This window comes from Crocodylus siamensis, chromosome 4, assembly GCF_052110815.1.
Source record: "Crocodylus siamensis isolate JL-2025a chromosome 4, ASM5211081v1, whole genome shotgun sequence".
Classification (NCBI taxonomy): domain Eukaryota; kingdom Metazoa; phylum Chordata; order Crocodylia; family Crocodylidae; genus Crocodylus; species Crocodylus siamensis.
In genome coordinates this window covers 11,218,985-11,240,180 of record NC_143398.1, presented here as the reverse complement: position 1 = coordinate 11,240,180, position 21,196 = coordinate 11,218,985, and the positions used below count along the sequence as shown (strand labels likewise).

Here is a 21,196-nt window from a genome sequence, read left to right as displayed (position 1 = left end):
AACCTACTTTTTAGGGTATAAATTTGGAATATTTTTTTTACCTTGGACAAAGGCAGAAAACACTTAAGAGGCACAGTTAATTCTGAGAATGCCAACACCCTCCAGATGGGCAGACAAATGCTTACATACACAGCGGTAGTGTAACAAGCACGAGGCTGCTAGAATGGCGGCTGCTGCCCCCGTCGCCAGCCTGGCCCCTTTGGCTGCCCCCACCTCACAGAGCCTGGTAGTTAGGCCTCCAATACACAGATAACTCACATAGCCCTTGGAGGGGCTAAAGAAGATGCCCGTTGGCTATATTTACTAATGCAGGGAAAAAAAAAAAAAGATTTCATCGACTTGCACTACAAAATATCCTTGTGACTTACTGTTAGTATTAGAGCAAAGCCATTGGGTGTAGTTGTGTAAATGGCACATAACAGCGTGAACTGTGCAGTGTTTTTGTCCCATTAGGCACATGAGGGTGACTACGGGCAATATGAACCTATCCAGCAAAAAATCTCTGTAAAGAGAAGCCAAATGACAGGACCACAGCAGAGAAAGGCTTGAAGACTTGTGGGAGAATGCAAGCATGCACACAGCTGTAAACATTTGTTTTAATCTAGACAAGATCATTGGTTTTAATATTTATAATATAATTACAAAGCCTCATGCACATTGCTTATATAATCTCATTTTTACTTTTGACATATTACCACAAGGCTTTAATTCTGACTGTGGCAGGAATTCAAAAACACATTTAGGTTATCATTAGTAATGAGACACACAGAGGATGCTTACTCAAGCACCTACTGCAGATTTCTCATTTTAAGTCTGAAATGTTTAAAAGTACCAAGATAGAAGTTCCTTCTGCAGAAGGGGTGTGCATGTAGGCAGCTCACAGTTAGCCTCGATTAAATTAATGACATAATGGCAAACCAGAATTGTTCCGCCTTTAAAACCAGTCCTAAATTATACGGATTATGGAAATTACTAATATTTTCCATGAAAGAATCACTGTTAAGCTGCTTTTTGAATCACTATTTTTATTTTTGGCCATTTGCAGAATTGTACGCATTTTGTTTGTTACAACATAAAATTCATTAACCAGTGCAATATTTCAGAGGCTCTGTTTCTGTTGCTCCAAGGTATTTCATTAGCCATAAAGCATCAAATGACAGGAACCCGAAAACACAAACATCTGATTATCCTGAACAAGACTGCACCTTCAAAACCACTATCAAGAGAAACAAGCTTGGAAAACAGCCATGAAATAAAGGAAGATGCACCTAATTTTTATATATTGGAACTAGGCAAAGCCAAAACTCTTAATACCATAGTGATCCTCTGGAAAAAAAAGTTAGGCAGATGTTTTAGCTGCCTTTGAATGAAAACAAACTGACATGTCTAATGCCCCTATTATCATGTTAAAAAATCAATTTGGCAATTGCAACAAGGATCTCATTGTTTGTATATTACATATTTTCATTACGAACAAACTACAACATCATATTCATTGAAAAATAACTAAGCTTATTAAAAAACCACACAGCTGAATAATAAACAAGCTGCAATGAAATGAGATGCAAAGGGAACACATGGGTTGTTGCTTGATATTCAGAATGTAAATCTGTCACTTCACAGAATTCAGGATGCCACCCCAGATTTTCTTTTTTTTTTTTCCTACTTGCATGATTGCAACATATTGTTCGTCTCATCCGTAATATGTAGGTGGTCTCCCTGTAACCTGTTCCTTGAAAGCTTACTTCCATGACATGCCAATGAGTAGATTGGATCTATGGAGGTTTCCCGCTTTCTAAATATTCTTTCATTTGGATCTTCAAACTGTTTTATATTCTAACTATGGGTGGAAGTCAAAGTCAAAGCCACCTGCATCACATGTAGCTTGAACCTGGCAGATGTCCATCTCTGGAATGCTTGTCCTGAAGCAGCAGAAAGCTGAGCTAAGCCTCAAAGCAATTTGAAACATGTTGATTTAGGCTAGGTACAGACATTCAAAAAGCCTAAGGTGAAATCGGTCCAAGTTACATGGTTTTCTGTAAGCGGCGTAGTTTAGGTTGGTAGCCAACACAACATACATTTGCCCTTTGGTGGGGGGAGGAGGGGCTGCAAATCTTAGACCAAGTTCCGCCATTTTTAAACCGGTCTATGTGTGCTGAACTTCTGTTCTGTTACAAATATATAGAACAGTTTTGTGCGCTGAACTTCTGGTCTGTTACGGGTACAGACTGGTGTCCAATCACGTATACCGCTAGAAGTGTAATGTCTGTACCTGGCCTTGGAGTGATCCTTTTTATTGGGGGGAGGGGGTGTGACAGTACTTCACAGCCATTGCATTGGATAGGGCAACAAATCAGGTTGATCAAAGTGCTTTCTTCTTATATAAGTATTCCCTTCTTCCCTCACCATGGCAGGCTTCTTCATGAAAGAATGATGCTGTCTCAAGAGGTAACACTTATTTCAGCAGCAACCAGAGGCTGATATACAGATTTAGTTTAGAACAGCTTGCTTACCTTGGTAATGTTCCAGATAACTCGGCAGTCTCTCTGAAAGAGATATAAGGTAGGGAAAATTGGTTAGTGTTATAAGAGGTTGCAATATTTTTTTTTTAAAGTGAAGACATTTAACACCAGCTGGATTTTCTATACAGACTCACATTGATATCGTTCATGCACTTCCTTTGAAGAAACAATAAAATTGTAATAACACGTACACTCATGTGATAAAGAAGAAATAGATGGTGGAGGTGGATAATAAAGATTTCACTGGTTTGAATTTTGGATGGTTGAAATTATTTTTCTATGCACAACTTTAAAGTCATGACTTCAAATGCCAGGACTGCTGCTTCCTTGAAAGCCAGAACCTGGTGAGTCCATTCGCCACAGGAGAAAAAAAGCTCTCATTTTAGACTTGGGAGGAATACTGGGTTTTGACTGCAATTTTTGTGAAGCTATGATGTACAGAAGTTACTGTGGCTCAGGACTGAATCTTCTCATTCTGGGCCTTGGGCAGTAGTAATTTAAAAAGTGAGAAATTACATTTTTGCATGCTGAAAAAAACAACCCCTTTTTCCTGACAAATACAGGAAATTCACTTTTTTACAGACTGCCTCTTCCACCTTGGAGAACTCATCACTATAGCAGAGTCTCCCTTGCTTACCTTCACTCATTTTTTACCCCCTTGTTCCCCCCTCCCCTCCCCTCCCCTCCCCTTCCCTTCTCTACCCATTGTTTTCCTCGTTTCCACCTATTTATGTTCTCACTGACCTCCTGTCACACTTTTAGCTTCTTTCATTCCTTGGAGATCTTGGAACAATGGCAGAGTGTCCCCATGACTAAAGAAGGGTACTTGTGCCCAAAAGCTTGCAAAGAACTTTGTTCCAACTACTCAGCTGTTCTAATAAAAGATATCACATCTACCCAAGAACTTTGCCTGCCTATGTCCTTAGACCAACACAGGTACAACCAAAATCAAGCTGCACTACTAAACCCATTCTTGGAAGATGTCAGTTTATTCAAAGAGTCAATCTACTTTGAGAATTTGTAAGGAAAAGCTGTTATTTTTAACACTCTCCTTCTCAAAAACCAAAAGGAACATATGGACTGCTACCATGATCAGACAAATGGTCCGTTCGTTTTACCTACCTGCCATCCAAAAATACCCACTCTGACATGCCTTAGATAATAATGTAAACACCCACAAAGGGCGGGGGGTGAGGGGGGGAGAGTTACTAATAATAAACTTCTTAATGTCATATCATAACTTAAAAATATACATGTTTAAATGAGGGCCTATGAACATTCCTCGTGTGTGGCGTACTAGAGTGCCAGACAACGTCTCCACCTTTTATCCTAGCTTCTGAATTGCACCAAAAGATAGCCTATAATATATATTTTCCTAACATTTTCTAACATGCAAGCTTTTTCTGGTACTGGTGTAATGATATGGTGAGATCCTGAATAAGTGCCTCTATGGCTCATGAGGCCATCTTTGTTTTAAAAGATTTCACTGATAGATTTTTACCGACAACTGCAGCTGATGCAAACTTGCGCATTTGCACTGATCAACCTGTATTGATTCTTTCTAAATTTTTGGCTCCAGTGATCTCTCAGGGTGAAGTGTCACAGGTTAGTTTGGCATTTGTACATAAAACAAAAAAGCAAAGTTTTAAATGGAGCTGACGGGGCACGGTGTGGCTGCTACATCATTTGATGGGACAGAAGCTCATAGAATGAGTTGGCTTATGCACAGAGACAGAAACATGGCATCTCTCCACCTTTTCCAATCTTTTCTGGAGTGCATTATTTCAGGAAACACAGGGACTGCAACTGCATCTAGCTTTTGCAGGGGGGCATCAGGGCTAGAGAGGGCTACTGGTGTTCTCCACTTCTCTATCCCATGTACTGTCAGTTACTTTTAAAGGTCCTAGTTATACCTACGATCCCTAGATTCAGCCCCTAGTGATAACAACCAAACTAGCATTTAGTATATTATAACCTCAGACACCTCATATAAATATATTGGAGAGGTGTTTTTTTTATATATATATATATATAAATCTCAGATACCTCTTAAGTCCATGGTGCTAGACACCCAGTAGTATGAAAAGCTGAAGGGTTGAATGGAAAAGGGTAAGAGGAAGAACCTAATTTGGGGCAGCACACATTTCGGTTTGATCTTGTGGAGAAAGTGTTTTGTGTAGCAACAGATTTTAAAACATTGCATTTGTATTATGAGTCACATAACATTGATTCCAAGTGATGAGATATCCCAAAGACTCTCACAGTTTCCAAAATCCATAGTTATTAATATAGTAAGATTTCTATAAAATATTAATGAGCCTTTTGATAAAAGGTTTCTGTACTAATCGGGTCCCTTTTCTCATATATTGTAATCCCAAGTCTTCTCCCCTCCCATAGATCTTAGTGAAATGGGATGGAAAGGCTATGGAAGATGCTGCCATCTTCCAAAAGAGATTGTTTTTGTTTTTTAATCACATAAAACAATGTAATGATAACAAACAAAACTCTATGAAACTTATTTTAACATGTGTTTCAGTATTATAACAAAATAAGCACACGCTCATCCAGTTTACAGAGCATGGAATGGCATGATTAATTATAATATCAATTTTGCATTCTGATAAATCAAATTTTCATTTTAACAAAAATGTATAAGGGAATGAGCTTTCAAACGGTGATCAGATTACAAATGCAACTCAAAAGCAAAAAAAATACATTAAACAACATCAGAGTCCTAGTTACCTGAAGACTGGTTGTTCACTATCAACTTGTGATATCTTTTATTGGACTAAGTGTATAGTTGAGGGATTTGTTGGACAAACTTTCTGGCATCAAATGTCCTTCCTCAGGCCTGAGACATGGGCTAGGGACAGAGAATCAAAAAGCTTGAGCCTGAATTGATTCCATCTTTACAGGTTAGTATAGCCTGGCTAGACTGAACCAGTTTGTAACTACACAGACATCTCCTATGGGACTGAAGAAATGCAGGCACATGACTGCAGTGGCTCATGCTAGAAGCTGGGGGTGCTAGAGCAGCCCTTTCTTCCCTTCTATAGTGCTGAGCTGAGGGTGGGGCATGGCCAGGCCCTGGCAGGATGCTGGGATTAGGGAGGGCCCCTTCCCCACCACCCGCTGCTCCTCTGATCAGTGATAGAGCCAGCAGAGAGTTACACTGCATTTACTTACACAGCAGGGAGTTACACAGGGAATAACCGTGTTTATCAGCCCATCAAGAAAACAAAGCCTCTTTCATTAGTGCAAACTCTTTTTTAAGCTTCAAAAAGCGCTAAGCAGACACTGTCCTGTCTCCTTTACACAGACACCTCTCAGCATTAGCTAGCATACCACATGCTGGCTACGGTCTGTGCTGTGGGAGGGGACAGAGGAAATCCCTGCTTGAGCAGGGGTGGAGTGGGGGGGAAGGATGCCAGGCAGATGCTGCTGTGGCTGCAGTCTCTGCTTGAGTTTGAGCTGTAGCAGGGCAGAGTCAATCCTGCTGTGGAGCAGAGCACCCCACCCAGGGCTGCAAAGAATCTGGGATGTTGGAGGACTCTGGCTTAAAGTTAAACCAGGAAGGGATCCGGGACAGACATTGCAGAAGCTGGTTTGACCCAAACCAGTTAAGTCTGATACTACATTCAACCAGGTTTACCTCAAATTGATTTTAGCCATTTTGAAACCGGTTTATGTGCACTGAACATCTGTTTTGTTATAAATTTAAACTACTTTCTGATCTTCTGGGGCTAAAAAGAAAGGCCTACAAAGGATGGAGGATGGGATTCACCTCCAAGGAGGATTATTCTGCACTGGTCCAGTCCTGCAGGGAGCAAACTAGGAAAGCCAAGGCTGCGACAGAACTCCAACTAGCTTCGAGCATCAAGGACAATAAAAAGTCCTTTTTCAGATACGTGGGGAGCCGGAGGAAAAGCAAGGGTAACATTGGACCCCTGTTGGACCAGATGGGGCAACTGACAACTGACGCTCAGGAAAAAGCCAATCTATTAAATGGGTACTTTGCGTTGGTCTTTTATCAGTTCCATGGGATGCCCATGCCCGCTATGGGACAGGGAGGTCCAGAAGAGGGAGATCCCCTGCCCTCCATTAATGCTGACCTCATGAAGGAATATCTTGAGAAGCTGGATACCTTCAAGTCAGCCGGCCTTGACAATCTACACCCCAGAGTACTCAAGGAGCTGGCGAGCATCATAGCCCAGCCCCTGGCATGGATCTTTGAAAACTCCTGGTGCTCTGGTGTAGTGCCCAAAGACTGGAAGAAGGCCAATGTGGTACCTATTTTCAAGAAAGGGAGGAAAGTGGATCCAGCTAACTATAGGCCCATCAACCTGACTTCTATCCTGGGGAAGATCTTAGAAAAGTTTATTAAAGAGGCCATCCTTGATGGACTGGCTGACGCCAACATCCTAACAGATAACCAGCATAGGTTTGTTGCAGGTAGGTCTTGCTTGACCAATCTCAATTCTTCTACAACCAGGTGACCTATCACCTGGACAAGGGAGAAGAGATTGATGTCATATATCTTGACTTCAAAAAAGCCTTCGATCTGGTATCCCATGATCACCTCTTGGCAAAACTGGCCAATTGTGGCCTTGGGTCCACCATGAACCGCTAGCTGAGATACTGGCTCTGTGGTCGGATCCAGAGGGTAGTAATTGGTGGAAGTCACTCATCATAGTGTCCTGTGACCAGCGGGGTCCCTCAAGGCTCTGTCCTTGGACCCATATTGTTCAACATCTTCATTAATGATGTGGACATTGGAGTCAGAAGTGGACTGGCCAAGTTTGCCACTGACACCAAACTTTGGGGCAAAGCATCCACGCCAGAAGATAGGCGGGTGATCCAGGCTGACCTGGACAGGCTCAGCAAATAGGCGGACGAGAACCTGACGATGTTTAACACCGAAAAATGCAAGCTTCTCCACCTTGGGAAAAAAAAAAGTTGCAGCATCCTTATAGGCTTGGCAGTGCTACACTGGCTAGTACTACGGAAGAAAGAGACTTGGGGGTCATCATTGACCACAGGATGAACGTGAGCCTACAATGCGATGCTGCGGCTAGTAAAGCAACCAAAACACTGGCTTGCATCCGTAGATGCTTCTCAAGCAAATCCCCGGATGTCCTTTTCCCCTTGTAGTCGGCCTTGATGAGGCTGCAGCTGGAGTATTGCATCCAGCTTTGAGTTCCACAATTCAAAAAGGATGTGGAGAAGCTTGAGAGAGTCCAGAGAAGAGCCACACGCATGATCAGAGGTCAGGAAAGCAGACAGGCTGAGAGCCATGGGGCTCTTTAGCCTGGAAAAGTGCAGGCTCAGGGGTAATCTGATGGCCACCTATAGGTTTATCAGGGGTGACCACCAGTACCTGGGGGAACATTTGTTCACCAGAGCACCCCAAGGGATGACAAGGTTGAACAGTCATAAACTGCTAGAAGACTGTTTCAGGTGGGAGATAAGGAAGAATTTCTTTACTATCCAAGCCCCCAATGTCTGGAACAGTCTGCCATCGGAGGTGGTTCAAACACCTACATTGAACACCTTCAAGAGCAAATTGGATGCTTATCTTGCTGGGATCCTATGACCCAAGCTGACTTCCTGCCCTTTGGGCAGGGGGCTGGACTCGATGACCTTCCGAGGTCCCTTCCAGCCCTAATGTCTATGAAATCTATTATCACTTAAACCAGTCTCTGTGTAATGTCTGTTCTGTCTCTAGCCCTGATGGCTATAAAGCTCTCCCAACTATATAGTTGGTCCAATAAAAGAGACCACAAAAAACCTTGCCTCTCATGCATTTCTGGGATCTTCACAACTACAACACTACAAACAATATTTCTATCAAATAAATCTGGGATTCCCCTTATTAAAAAGTAAGTACTTGCAATGATTGCCTCTACAACAGTAACATTTATCACAGTAAAAATCTCCCAAATAGTCACTTTATATAAAACCTTTATATAAAAAAAAACCCTAAAAAAAACCTAAAAAAAGTTTATTTAAAAACAAATAGCCAAGAAACAGAAAATACTTATACAACTCATTTTCACATTCCTACTGCTTCCAAATGACTCACTTAGTAAATCATTGTCTGTATTTATTGTGTCAGCAGGAAAAACAAAATAAAAAGTTTATTAAAAAAATCAGTCTTAGATGAGCCAACACTGGCAAAGATAATACTCAGGGCACAAATAAACCAAATAGCATAATGGTAAGACTCTGTTTAAAGTTTGGAAGGACAACCTTTAAAAAAGAACACACATGCACAAATGTAAAATTTACGTGGCTAAATATTGCACTAATATACCCTCACTGAACACCACATTTTTTGCTCACAGGAGGAGAGTGTTAGCCAGTGGATGACTTTATGCTAAAACATTCAACTGTCCCTAAGGTCTAAGCTCTCACAATGGAAGTAGTGACTATACAGTTCCACCTAGGAAGATGCAGACCAGCTGAACTGTGTGTTTTCTATGAAGCAGCATTACTATCAAGCCTTTTCGGATGTAACCCACATGCAGTGTTTGATTGTTTTGAAGTCCCAACTAAGGAAAAGGAAAGGAACTGTGGCAAGACAACATGGACATCGATTTTAGTCAATCCTCTATGTCTGTACAGAAGAATAAAAAGAGCAGACCAGGACAATGTAAGAGAACCCAGAAATAGAGAAGTAGGGTAATGACAAGACAAGCTCAATAGCTCTCTCTGAAAATGTGGAGAGGGTAGGAGAAGGCAGGTTCCACATACTCAGCATTTCAAAGAGATGTGTATGTGTGTGTGTGCGCTGTCGGAGATGGGGAGAAAACCGAAGGCTGATTTGTGGACTCAGCGGCTGTTTGTCACCATCACCCCATCTATTAGCTTGGGTACAGGCTAGAGATTCCAATATCTCAGATGGGAAATGGAGAGCATGCTTGTATTGACTTCGTTAACTGAACTTGCTGCTTGCCGTGAATAGTTTTGCACCTTTTGCTGAAGAAATTTGGGAACATTTGGAAGAAACATGAAGATGCCATTTTCAGACTGAAGAATTCAAGGAAGTATTCATGCACTCACATGAGTTTTGAGGCCCTATTTAATGGACCAAGAAATCAGCCTTGTGAGATTTTAGTAGCATGTGTGCACCAAAGTATAAATGTTTTGCCAAAACCTTGCCTTGAAATACCAGTAAAACCAGCAACATGAGTACAACTGGATGGAGAACACCAGTAAGCCTACTGCTGACCAGTGTATTTGAGGAAGTTATTCCAAAGTATTTCTAAAATGGTAGAGGTGCACCGATACATCGGTCCAATATTGGATCGGCACTGATATAAAGAAAATTTTCTGTACTGGAAATAGGGCTGATACAACCGATAATTTGGCTGATAAATGCCTGTGCATGCACGCAGCTGCAGCATAGCATGTAGGCAGTGAGGAGCAGAGCCTGGCAGTGTGGAGAGCTGTGTACAGCTGACAAGTCTGGTGTGGTGGAAGGGGAAAGGGAAGGGCAAGGGGAGAGGGAAGGAGTGTGGGGGGCAGATCAAGACCCCCATCATGAGGAAGGGTGTGGGGTTGGGGTCTGTCCAGCCAGGGCTCAGATGGTGGCTTCCGCTGCTGCTCCTGCTGCTCGTCTAGGAGGGCACAGGGGTAGGTTGTGTGCCCTGGATCTGCACAGGGCAGGTTGGGGCCAGGCAGATCTGGGGGTACACACCTGCCCCATGCCTTCCTACATGAGTGGTGGGAACAGTGGAGGGAACTGGCAAATGAGCACTAGATGAACCACGCGCAGCAGCAGGACCCACTTCCCTCCTTTCCCGCATCCCCCAATAAGCCACGCCTCCATCCCATGCTTGCTTTGGCCCCAATCCCACCCTGCAGCTGCACCCTCCCTGCAACATGCAGATCCAAAGGGGCACACCCCCCAACCTGCCCCCCAGACGAGCCGCTTGTGTCTCTGTTCCATGCCTTTCCCTGCCCTGCTAGTCAGCACCTGCCCCTGCCCCAGCCCCAGCCCCAGCCCTGTTCCCTCCCCCACGACAGGAGCCTTGATCTACCCCTCCACCCCGCCTTCCCCTACAACAGACTTACTAGCTGGATGCAACTCTTCAAGCTGAAGAGCTGCATATCGGAAATCGGATAGGTATAGGCAGATATGCCTCCTTAAAAATCAGCTATTGGTATTGACCCCCAAAATCTCTATCAGTGCACCCCCATAAAAGGGTTTTGTAAACATTGCATTTGTATTGATGCTTTGGTCCTAAATAAGCATGTGGTAGTCTAGGGTAACTGGCGCCTGCTATTACCATCTACGTTAAGCATTTTGTGTATTATAGTTAGTGGTTTTACTCTGTGTGAATTTTTCTTTCTGAACAGGATAGAGATTCTGGCCTAAGCCTCAGCAGAGATGGAAAGAAAGTTGTAGGAAATATTATAATAGAACTGTACTATAATATTGAGTCTGCACCCCGCACTCTCCCGACTAGTCTATACTGGAAAACTCATTAAGTGGAAGCCATGCTGGTCAGGATTGTGTTTAGAAACACTTCTTGTTTCTTTAGGAATGAGCTGTACATACTATTTCACACAATTTCAAATCTCTTTATGGAAAGTACCTTAAAAATAGTTAATGAAAAAATGTTACGACCCATCTAATTTGACGATTGTTCTGGTCTCCTTCCAGTAAAAACCAATCTGTTTCTTTCCTTCCCTCTTTCAGATAAATTCATAGATGTGAAAACTGATACATGGCAGAAAGGGGGAATTAACAGAGTGCATGTCTGTCACATGACTTCCAATGCAGTCTCCCACAGCATTCATATGCACATCTGTTTTGTTTTGCGTTTTTTTTTACTTATATCAAAAGTCTTTCCATGACATGCAAAAAGTCTTCAGGGCCAAATGTTAAATCACCAGAAGGTGTATATCAGCATACCTCCTTGTAAGGCACTGGAGCCTGTACAGAATTAATGCAGTTGGCCCTTAAACCCCTTAATGTTTGTAAAAAGTTGGAACACAAAAAAGGTGATGATTTTCACATGAACTGGCCACAGAAAGCAGTTTATAGGTGTGACCAAATACAAGCGCACAGCTGCAAACAGCTTAGAAAATGGCTGACTGGGTGAAAATCTGACCCCTCATTGGATCAGTTAAAGACAGTACCAAATGTAGCATCTTTTGTAACTTGTGTCTGGAGTTCCCAGCCTGTCCCTGTTTTCAGAATGGGAGAGGGGAAAGGGAGTGGAGTTTAGTCTGGAAAGGGAGATGAAGTTTAGTTTGTGTGTGTGGGGGGGGGTGTTCAGCCCTCCCCCCCAGGATGGGATGGATGTATTGCAGACTCCCCCAAGGTGGGGAGGCGGCAATTCATCCAGATCCTTCAGCACCAGCCGGGGAGCCCCAAGAATGAGCTCCCTCCACTGCCTTTCCCTCCTCCCATTCTGAAAACAGTGAGTACTAGCAGAGAGCCCTGGCCATTGCTAAGGGAACCATTCCCCTCTCTCCTGGAACTAAAAGTGAACTTCTGTTTGGTCTGCAGTAATGTAACTCAGAACACTTTGCAAAAGTCAGCTGCACTTCTGTCTGCACCCAAAGTTTTCCACCTTGCAAAGAGTAATCTTTGCACAATCTAGGACAGCTATGCAATGGGTCACAGCAGAGATCACTGAAGGCAGTTGAGCTAACAGCTCATTTTACCCATGTGGGCGGAGTAGGGTGTTTTATTATATGCTGTGAGAAAGGTAGGAAGCTGTCAGATACTCCTTATTCCCTAATGATGGAATTCACTCCACCTGTTTGCCAAGGGCTGAAATGTGCTGCTCAGCTACATTACCAAATCTGTCTATTCTAACAATCAAGCAACGGGTAGAAAAAGAGAAGGTTTGGTTGACAAATTTGGTTTTGGAGAATCCTGCAACGGTTTAAAGTTGGGTTCCAGAGCTTCCTTGGCCAAGTATCCATGCCACAGTATGTGAAGGGACCCGTTATGTAACTAGAAATCAAGAAATAGAAGGAAAATCATATTTCTCCAGGACTATCTGCCATACCAGCCACACAAAGCAATATCAGGTAATTCTGAGGAGAATCATAAGAACTGTGATTACTTGGATGGATGCCATTAATCACTGGGTCTCGGACTGAACCCTTAACAAACTGTGTATATATATTTACATACATACGTACATACATACACACACACATACATACACCCCCCCAAAAAAAAATCTGTACCTATCACTGCAACGCAGAAAAGAGGAGGTGAAAGGACAATGAGTATTCAACAGAGCAAAGCAAAACAGCAACAGGAAGTAAACAATTATCCACTTATAACTGCAGGGGGCATTTAAGCCAGGAAGAACATAATTATCTAATGGGAATCTAACCAGGACATTGGAGTTAATGCCTCTACTTTTGCAGAAAAGTACCATGGAACCTTTAATGACCACAAATAGCCAGAACATTGATTTTACAGCTGGAAAACAGCACCAAAGACCCAGTATTGCCTCCTTTTCTCAGCAACACACAGGGGATTAGTTGAACGTGGACTTGGAGGAATGAATACTGCCTATGGAAATACCATTTTGAAATGAGTAATCATACCAATCTGCGGGTGAAGCATTCCCTTGGCTTTGTAGGATCACTTTAAAATAACCAATGGTTAGCGAATGCATGTGGTTCTAGTTTTAGTGTTCTCCTGAATTTTGAAAACCTTTGTGTTGTGATTTTACTGGTTTAGACTTCTATAGGTCAGATCGACTCTCTTTTTCTGGGTGGGGTGGAGGGGAGGGGGGAAGCCAGGGAAGAGAGACCCATTCACGTACTTCAGGGGGAGCATGAGACTGTACAGCCTGCTTGTCTCCCACTCCTCCCCCTGCCCTGAATTCCTCTTCCCTCTTCCTTTCTGCTCCAGCTCTGGTCCCTGTAGCCCCCAGCTGCTGCTGCTTCTCCCTGGCTGGGCTGGGCTGGGGCTGCTGACTGTCCCAGAGCCACAGCAGAGCTGCAATAGAACAGGCAGCCAGGGTGGTGGTGGAGGGGGGGGGTAAGTGGCTGTGTGGGATAGACAGCAAGAGAGAGCAGGGACAAGAATGGGGGGGGGCAAAGAGCAGGGCAGCAAGGACAGGGGTCTGGCTCCTTGCCCCCACCTCTGCTTTACCCACCACAGCAGTGGGTGGGACAAATTTAAGATGACCTTCCATTAATTAATTTCTACATCTGGGAAATTACAACACATTTATAATTTTCATGTATAGAATCTAATTATGGGGGAGGTGGTAATCTTAATTTGAAATAATCTTGGATTCGGGTAAATACATTATGCCCTCTCCTAGGAATAATGTCCTACAAGCAACCCCACAAGGACAAGAATCAAAATTGTTGTAAATAGTTTTATATTTAAAACAAACAACCTAAGGTTTTCAAAGGGATTTTCTTATTGGCTAATGGTTTCCTTGTTACTGTTTTGCCATTTCTACTAGATCTGGTGCTATAACAGAATATTAAAAACTGTAAGTCTTGTAAAATGTCTCTATCGAATGGATCCGGTATGTTTGCAACATTGTTATTAAGTAAACCACCACAGAATTTGCCTTTCAAGCACAAATGTCTTTTTTTAGGAAGTGATGCAGTAAGTTCATATGTACAAGCTATTTCTGTACAAGCTGATACTTTGCAAAACTAGCTGACTGTTGTCAAGCAGAGGACATGAGGAAACATGCTTGATGCTTGCCCTCAGGACTATTTTTAAAGTCAATTAATTCACTGTTGTAACTTTGTTAAATCAGAATTTCAAACTTTTGCACCTTACAATGAAAACAATAATTTGTACTCGACATAGCAATGTGAATGTCTGTCACCAGTGTCATATACCTACTCAACCATTGCACGTTTTCCTTAGCCTTCTAAACAGAAGCATTTTAGATACTAAAATTGTAGCTTTGGTGTTAAAACAAACATATTCAGGGAATGTGATCTTCTAGAAGAGGAGTCTTTGTACCAAGTATAATGATACCTTGCTATTCGTATAGCAGTGATGCCTATAGGTTCCTACTAAAAATTAGGGTCCATCATTCTATGCACTAGGGCTTTGCGAACCTTTGGTTGCTGATTTGATTCGGAGGAGATTTGGCGGCCAAATCTCCAACTCCAAATTGAATCAGGAGACCTATTAATCTTTCTGAATTGAATTGGAAGCCTCCGATTCGATTTGGAAAGCTTCGACAATTCGGACATAGACACAGCTTTACATGTTTTTCCTATGCACCTGAAGGTACTAGGAGACTCAAGAATGCTGACATTGTCAAGCAGATGGAGCATCCCACAGAAGTACAGGGGGTCTCCAGTGCGCTCGGCAGCGGATCTGGAAGTGGACAAGAAGCACTTCCAGTCCACTTCTGGGTTCACAACGGAGTGCACGCCTCCTGCCCTCTGGCTCGGTGACTGGTGCCTCCTGGGTCCGGGTGGGCACCCAGGGTCCCCTCATGGCTGATCATGGAGCCAGGGGGATGCTGGGGGGTGGGGGCGGTCCCCTGCATGCTCGACGGTGGACTTGGAAGTGGACTGGAAGTACTTCCAGTCCACCGGAATTACTTCTGGTCCACTTCTGGGTCTGTCGCTGAGCATGTGGGGGGTGCCCACATGCTCCTGTGGGACGATCCATCCACCCCAGTGTTGCAGCATTCACGAGCTGTGCCTGGTACCTTGAGGTATGTAGAAAAAAAACATTTAAAGCTGTGTCTATGGCTGAATTGCTGATTTTCCGAATCAGAATCGAATCTTCAGGTTTGGATTCGGCTAGATTGAATTGGGACAGTGATCCGACTTATCTAATTGAATCACTATCCCTCAAATCAGGCTGAATCTGAATCTGAATTGAATATATCCCACTTCACACACCCCTACTATGCACTAGCTTAACACATAGTATGACACGGTGCCAACCCAAAATAGATTAGCATCCAAAAGGGCAGGAGAAAGTTGATTTATCCTCATTTTGTGGAAGCACAAAGATTATGCGACTTTCCAAAGTTATAAAGGAAATCTGTGGCAGAGGTGAGAACTGATGTAAAAGATTAAAATCCAGCTTCTTAAATATAAAATTATCCTCTTCCTGTCCTTATATAGTTTCTCAAAGTAACAAGCCCCAGAAAAAGGCTGGGGAACTGATGGAGTGAGTGCCACCACTGGCATGCAGCATTCAGTTATCTAGGGAGATGGCACGCAGAAGGCAGCGGCAGGGGAAGTCTGTGGGAGGGCTGGCCCTTTCTGAGAACTCTCATTTCCTGAGGAAGTTGAAACTGGAGATGCAGAAGCTCGAAAAAAAAAAAGATCTGGTTTTAATGAAGACCAAACTGTCCTTTTCCTTATTTTGGTGATTATGGCTAATTCCCACTGGTGCTAATGAATTCACATCTCTGTTTGTAGAAAAACTGCAGGCATGGCTTTCCAGTGCCCTGCATCCTGCATCAAAGCAGATGCAAAATTCTTTTACATAAGATTGCAAAAATGTAAGTGTCAAGGCAATAGAGATATTGACAGTAATTGGAGGCCAGACTCAACTGCACAGATGCATAAGTGGGGGCAGAATTTAGCTTTTTGTATGTCAGTAAAACCACATACCAAGTCAGACCGTCATGGGGGACATGTGAAACGCTAACTAGCACAACCAGTATTTAGGGATCAATCACATGTTTGCAGAAGAATGGCTTATGCCCTTTCTACCTTAATTTCTAAGATGGTGCTGCATAAACCAGGGCACATATCTTCTGATACCAAAGACAGATTTTTCTTTGCTTGTAAGTACACATTGTTTAATGCATGATTCATGTCTTGGACTTTTATAAATGAGTTCTGCTTCCTTAGATGTGTGTGTATGTGGAATATTGTGTCTCTTTCAGTGTTATTATGGACTTTTTTCCTTAATTTAGCTTTGTGTTACATAAATGTTTAGTAGGATTTCATACAGCACAGGCCAGATTCTACACCATGCATTAAGCCTTAATACAGAGGTCCTTAACTTGGTTAGACCTGAGATACCCCTCAGAAAATGTTAGCTTTTGGTTTTCACTTCTTTTTTTTTTTTATGGACAATATTAGACCAGTTTTCTTGTTGCAAAGAACTCAGAAAGACCACAAGACGAAAGACGTTTTAACTCAACAGATTCCTATTTGAAATCTCTGGATTTTATCTTGTAAATCATGTTTGGCATCCTGGAGCAACACTGAAAGGAGCTCAAGGCACCCGGGGAGCTGCTGCAACACCCTGTTTAAGAACCACTGCTCTAAGTGGACTCAGGTGGCTAAGTGCAATTTTATTCTACTCTGTTTAAGTCCTGAAAGTCCGTTCAGTGAATCTAGTTTTTTAGCACACTGCCATCTTGCCTTTAAGATTGAGTCACAAAAAATGCAGAGAGGAGAAAGACCGTTTACCCACCTTTTTTATTAACTGTTTTTAAGGGAGTTGAGTAGGATGGGGAGGGGGAATCAATTGAATGTAGGCACCTAAGAGATGGAACCAAATCTGTGCTTAAGAACCTAAAATCTTGGGATTTCCTGGGACTGGATATGTTTGCTAACTCACGCTGACTTGGTGCCACTGGGGGAAACTTTGGGTTTTCCTCAGATGCTATTTCAGAAAACTCCAGACTTCTTGCCAATTAAGATCATGCTTAAAGGTTTCTTGCCTCTGACCTAGCTAAAAATTGCTAATTGGGACAACTATGTCAAAATTAGCAAAGGGTAGGGCATAAAAAAATTCTAATAATGTAATATTTAGGTGCTTAAATTACGCCTAAATATTAAATGGGCACAGCTATAACTTTTGGGGTCTTTAGACACTTTGGAGTAAACTCAGAGAAATTTGGATAAAAAAAGGGTATTGAAAACACAGGTAGCGTAGTAGATTAGAGCATGAGTTAGCTGGGGGATAGTTTAGGAGTCTTTCTAATATATTTTTCCAATTTCCATATTCTGCAAGACTGGGTTGACAACTGCAAGAGAAATGGCATTCAAGACTTTTGGTGTTTCCTCTTTCCATTTTTGACTGCAACAACTTGAAGTTTATTTCCCCATGTGGCAGAAAACTGGAAATCCCTAAAATAGCATGATTTCCACAGAACTGCTTTTGCCTCTAGGGCTAGGGACAGACATTCAAAAAGCCTGAGCCTGAACTGATACAATCTTTGCAGGTTTGTCTAACCTGCAAGCTTGAACCGATTTGGAGGTGGGTAGACATCCCCTTGTCATTCCAGAAATGCCAGCACATGCCTCCAGTGGCTCAGCCTAGAAATCAGGAGGTGCTAGAGCAGCCTCCCTTCCCTTCCACTGGGCCCCAGCAGGACGCTCCGATTAGGGAGGGGTTCGCCTCTCCTGACCAGCCCAGCAAGCAGTCGATAACAGTGTTATCCCAGGGAGCAGGGGGAAGTCAGGCAAATGCCTTCAGTCTTTGCTGGAGCTGCAGCCAGGGAGGAGGGCCCAGCCCTGCTGTGGAGCAGAGAGCCCTGCTCAGGCTAGAGAGCATGCTGGGATGCTGGGGGAGTCTGGTTTAAGTTAAACCAGCAAGGGGTCTGGGACAGACATTGCATAAACAGATTTGAGCCAGATCAGTTAAGTCAGATACTCCATTCAACCAGGTTTATCTCAAACCAGCTTCAGTCGTTTTCAAACGGGTTTATGTGCAATGAACATCTGTTCTGTTACAGGTTTAAGCCAGTTTTTGATCATGTCAACCAGTTTATATGTAATGTCTATTCCTAACCCTGACGGCTATAAACTTGTTCAACAGCTCGCCCAACTGTGTAGTTGGTCCAATAAAAGATACCACAAAAAACCTTGCCTCTCATGCATTTCCTGGATCTTCACAACTACAACACTTCAAATCAACTACAAATGACATTTCTATCAAATAAATCTGGGATTCCCCTTATTAAAAAGCAAGTATCTGCAATGATTGCCTCTACTGTTTTATGTGTAATGTCTGTCCTTAGCCAAGGTGGCGAAGCATCCACACATTTTGGATACTTCTTATACAACCGGACATTTAAGGAGGATAACAGGACAGATAACACGCCAGTTTATATAATTCTCTGCATTCTAAGCACTACGCTTTCCAGATTTCCTTTAATCCATCTATTGTAATACATGTACCCTTATTAATAAATCAAAAAATAAATGCTCAGTTTATCCTTTCATTCATGGTATCACTCCACAACACCCAGTCTCACTCCTGGAGAGGAAGAAAAAGGAAAATATCTAGTAACATGAGGACAGAAACCACAAGCAGTGGCACAGAACAGGAAATGTATGTGGATGACACGGTACCAAGATGCACTGACAGTGCTGGCCAAGGGAAATGCATCAGCTGCGGTTCACAACAGCCTCCAAACTATTTTGAAGTACTGCAACGTCCATCCTTTTGGATTGTCTGGTTCTCACCATGTGCCAAATTTATTCACTTCACGCTAGATGCCTTTGCTTCTTTATTACATCTGCAAAAGGGTTAGGGTATTTTTGACCCCCACACCAGAACCATTCAAACCATCTGGTCACATCCTGGTTCATATCGCTTGCGCTGCACAAATCAAGGAGAGAAGTGTGAATAGCATCTTGCCCATTTTTTTTTTGGTTCAGCCATTACTGTTAAAGAAACCACTAGAGTTAGTTAGTTAGCCTTAAAAAAAAAAGCAAACCTGTGGACTTGGGCTCTGAGGGAAGCCACCATACTACTGTTCTCTTACCCTTTGATTAATGGCATTATGGATTTTTTTTTAATGCTATGAGGGCATGCATCCAAGTTGGACCTTTTCTCCCCATGCACTCCTCCAAAAAAGTACTTTTCATAAGATAGTTTGTACATTAAAGAACTATTATGCTGCAATACATAGCAGGTACATCTATTAATCATCAGGCCATTTATGCTCTGTAATTCTACCACAGTTAAATAACATGGACGCTAAGTACCTGAATCAGCTATTAGCAAGCATTCCTACTCATTAAAACTCACTTATTTAGACTTTAGCAAGGGTAAATGTAACCAGCCCTGGAGGAGTGTCATAGTGCTTGGAAATGGCACATTAAGCTTCATTTACTCAGCTCCAGTCACAGACAGAAAGGCGGGGAGGGGAGAAAAGCGGGAGGGAGGGGGGAAGGGGAAGACATGGTCAAGCCACACAGCAAAGCTTACGAGCTTTTTGAAGCTGCATTAAGAAAATGACAAATCTTACAAAGAGAGCTATAAAGCTTCCTCAAGTACAACAGTTCTGCAAAGAGCTATTTATCATCGTTTGTTGAAAAGACTCCTACGTTTAATACTATTGGACTCTGAGAGCTGATTATTAAATGTAATTACAGAAGTAGCACAGAAATAATAGTTTATTGCCGAGCAGAAGCAATGCTATGTATTAACAAAGAGGAGCAGCGAACATGTTTTGCATTCGCAATCATATTATTGGCTTTTCTGGGGACACATACACACACAAATGTATACACAGTTAATTCCACATTAAGTAGCTTCTGCTAACTAGCATTATCCTCCAAGATGTTCAGATCAGGGTCAATATATCCATCTATACTTAATGTTAGAGTAAGAAAACAACACCAAAATTGGTTGCTATTTGGATTTTAGCTTTAAGATATTTTTTCTGCTTAACAAAGACCTTTTTTTTTTTTTTTTTTAATGCTGTCAAGAAATGTTACTCAGATTTGCTCATTGGGCACCCTTTAATAGGTATGCTACTGTTATAACATAGCCATTTGAAAATGAGAGGTTTATTTAGAACATGGCAGCAAGCAACAATGCTCTCAATGGCTTCCCCCTTTAATCATTTCTCCCTGACAAGTACCGATTTTTTATCCCCACCCTCAAGACCATACACACTCCTTGCTTCCCTACAAACCTAACCATGAATTCCCCTCATTCTTACTTTCCAGATTTTAAATCTTATAATGTTTACACCCTCTACTCAGAACTACTGATCAGATTGCAACTCTTCTTTATTGATATCTGTCCTCCAAAACCATAAGCTGCCTCAGTAATTATCTCCCAAACCCATTCCAGCCTTTTCAAGAATGGACAGATATTTGCCCTATGTACACAAAGTAAAATCCAGTGAGATGTGGAATAACAGCTCCTCGAGTCTGGAACTACAATAGCTCTTAAATTGTACTAGAACAAAGCAAAGTGATGGCCTGAAAAAGGCACTATTTTACCATTATATTGTAAAACATCATTTCTGGTGGTTCACAGCTGGCTGAAGGGAGGAGGTGGGGCTTGGATCAGAAGTGGTCACTTATTTGGATCAGTGACAGCCGAGAGGGCAGGGCTGGCCAGCGCTTGGACACAGCAAACGAGCTCTGCACAACGTTACCTAGGATGGCAGCAACCGCGTTCTAAGTTAACTCTCAGTGGGATCTTGCACAGATGTTTGATGAACCGCTTTAACAGAAAATGTTTTAGTCCAATACCTGATCCATTAAGGATTAATTTAGAGCATAATCTGTCATTTTTAAAGCACTCTAAGAGCCACGAATGTCTGTTCAATTAAGGCTTTAGAGAGTTTTAAGCACGCTTAAAGCACAATAGGTGTAGCGTCTATACCTAGCCTTGAGTTAAAAGAAAACTGTTTGAAGCAGGTTTGGAATATTAGAAGCGGTCTTGGCATGGACAGATGAGTAGATACAGCTGATATGAAGCAGTCAAA

At 42.5% G+C, this 21,196-nt stretch overlaps 1 protein-coding gene across 2 annotated transcripts in view; it reads right to left on the bottom strand.

Annotated features, from left to right (window-relative positions):
* Window positions 1–21,196, bottom strand: part of CELF2 (CUGBP Elav-like family member 2) — a 618,606-nt gene that overhangs the window by 380,523 nt on the left and 216,887 nt on the right. For both annotated transcript variants that reach the window (XM_090041759.1, XM_090041747.1), the window contains exon 2: window positions 2,514–2,546. Coding sequence is in view for 1 of the 2 variants with exons in the window: in XM_090041747.1 (XP_089897873.1) it covers window positions 2,514–2,546 (33 nt within the window). In the remaining variant the exon portion in view is untranslated. The remainder of the gene's footprint in view (window positions 1–2,513; window positions 2,547–21,196) is intronic.